Raw genomic sequence first — 1,935 nt, forward strand, 5'->3', positions numbered from 1 at the left:
ACTAATAAATATTGTTGTTGTCCCACCCATGTATATCTTTGTTCTAAGGTTGATGCTGACCCTACTTTCCATGAAGAAAATCTCGTATTTTCCACACTGGATCTTTTTTTTGCTGGAACTGAGACAACGTCTACAACCATCCGCTGGGCTCTGCTGTACATGGCCCTATATCCAGACATTCAAGGTAAATGGTAATGGTATATATTTCTAATCTCTTAATAGCTCTTGAATTTCTACCCTTAACCCTTGCCACATCGGGGACTTTTCACAGAACTCAGAATGTTGATTCATGAAATCTCTGTGCAAAGGTGCTTTCTTCCCACAGTAATCATTTTTCCCCATTCAGAAACCCTTTCTTTTATTGGAATTGTTTCTTTTTTCTGCCCTCAGTTACACCTCCAGCAACTACTGCAAGGGCATGGAGTGCAATCCACAGCTGCAATACCCTTGAATAAAGAGGAAGCTGCCCTTGCGGCTAATTAACAGGACTGGGACTCAGCATACCCAAGTGCTAGTCCAGGCTCTACCTCAGACTTTCTGTGTGACATTGGGAAAATCATTTAATCCTGTAAATGTGGCTTGTGGATTTCTAAAAGGTGGTCCACGGTCAGTGTCCTCTTCAGCCTTGAGATTTGATGCACAGAGGCTCCAAGGGGGACCTATGTTGAAAATAATGGCAGATATAATCTGCTTCATTTCATGCAAAATAGGTGCATTCCTTGGACTCTTTGCAAGCTGCTGGAATAACCCTGTGCCCAAAAAATTTGAGTCTTACCTCACAGAGAAAACCAGCGGATAAATATTTTCATGCTCCAATATTTCTTGGGTCAGACCAGTAATTGATTTGCTATTTTGAATAGGGACAAAATATGTATTGATAATGCCTTTACATTTGATTTTGAGAAGTGCAGTAAACGCCTCTTGCCTTCCATATAGGTATTAAAGGAGGTCTTCCTATTATGCCTAAATTACACTTTAAAATTCCTCTCACCTCCTTACCACTGCATTTGTCTCAGGCTAACCAGCTGTAGTTTTCTTATGTATTTGTATGTTCAGATCTCTACATTACTCACTGATGCTGTTTCCAATGCTTGAATCGAGCTTTATTAGGTATAGCCTTAAAATCAATGAACTCTAAACCCTGCACAATTTAAGCTTGTTGTTTCAAGAACGTATTATTCTTGGAACAATAATGAACTCTGCTCTTTTCACAGAGAGAGTGCAAGCAGAGATTGACGCAGTGATTGGCCAGTCTCGCCAGCCAGCCATGGACGACAGGGACAACATGCCATACACCAATGCAGTTATTCATGAACTACAAAGGATAAGCAACATCGTGCCTTTAAATGTGCCCAGAATGGCAACTAGTGACACAACACTGGCCGGATTCTATGTGCCAAAAGTAAGCTGGACAGAAATGTAGTTTTCACTTCTTATCTTGGTTTAAGAAATTAATAGAGATGAGCCCAAACCAAAGTCCCAGATAGAAACACATTCGCACCCCGGAGGACCCAGTTCTGAATCGGAACCCATTTTGGGAATCAACCGAGATCCAGAGCTGCATTTTACAGGTAGCCCCTATTTCTATATTGGGCTAAAATTCCTTAATCAAAACCTTGGGTGCTCACATTCTCAAGCTTTGAGGAAGTTGAAATCTAGATCAGACTTTTGCAGTCTGTCTTCATAAAACATGATGTAAGTTGTTAATTTTTAATTGCATGAAACCATAGTAAAAGGAGGACTAAGAAATAGGTCCAGCACAAGTTCACCACTATGGCTATTGACTCATGAAAGGTCAGCCAGGCACTTGGACGCAGAGACTTAAAGGTATTTAGGCACCTAAGTCTTTTGGAAATCAATGGGAGTTACGTGCCTAAATACTTTTCAGGGTCTGGGCCTTTGGTGTCTGCAGATGGGAGCGGCTGCTTCTTTTTA

The 1,935-nt window shown here is 41.1% G+C and overlaps 1 protein-coding gene across 1 annotated transcript; it reads left to right on the forward strand.

Moving 5' to 3' along the window:
* Positions 1–42: 42 nt before the first annotated feature.
* LOC112125132 (cytochrome P450 2J2-like) lies at positions 43–1,469 on the forward strand (the record flags this gene model as incomplete). The annotated part of the gene is made up of 2 exons (XM_026646197.2): positions 43–184; positions 1,215–1,469. Coding segments are annotated over 2 exons (351 nt in total), but the record flags the coding sequence as incomplete, so codon positions are not given.
* Between the last annotated feature and the right edge of the window lie 466 nt (positions 1,470–1,935).

The sequence above is a fragment of the Terrapene carolina genome, unplaced genomic scaffold, assembly GCF_002925995.2.
Source record: "Terrapene carolina triunguis isolate 2854851 unplaced genomic scaffold, T_m_triunguis-2.0 Scaffold34388, whole genome shotgun sequence".
NCBI lineage: Eukaryota > Metazoa > Chordata > Testudines > Emydidae > Terrapene > Terrapene triunguis.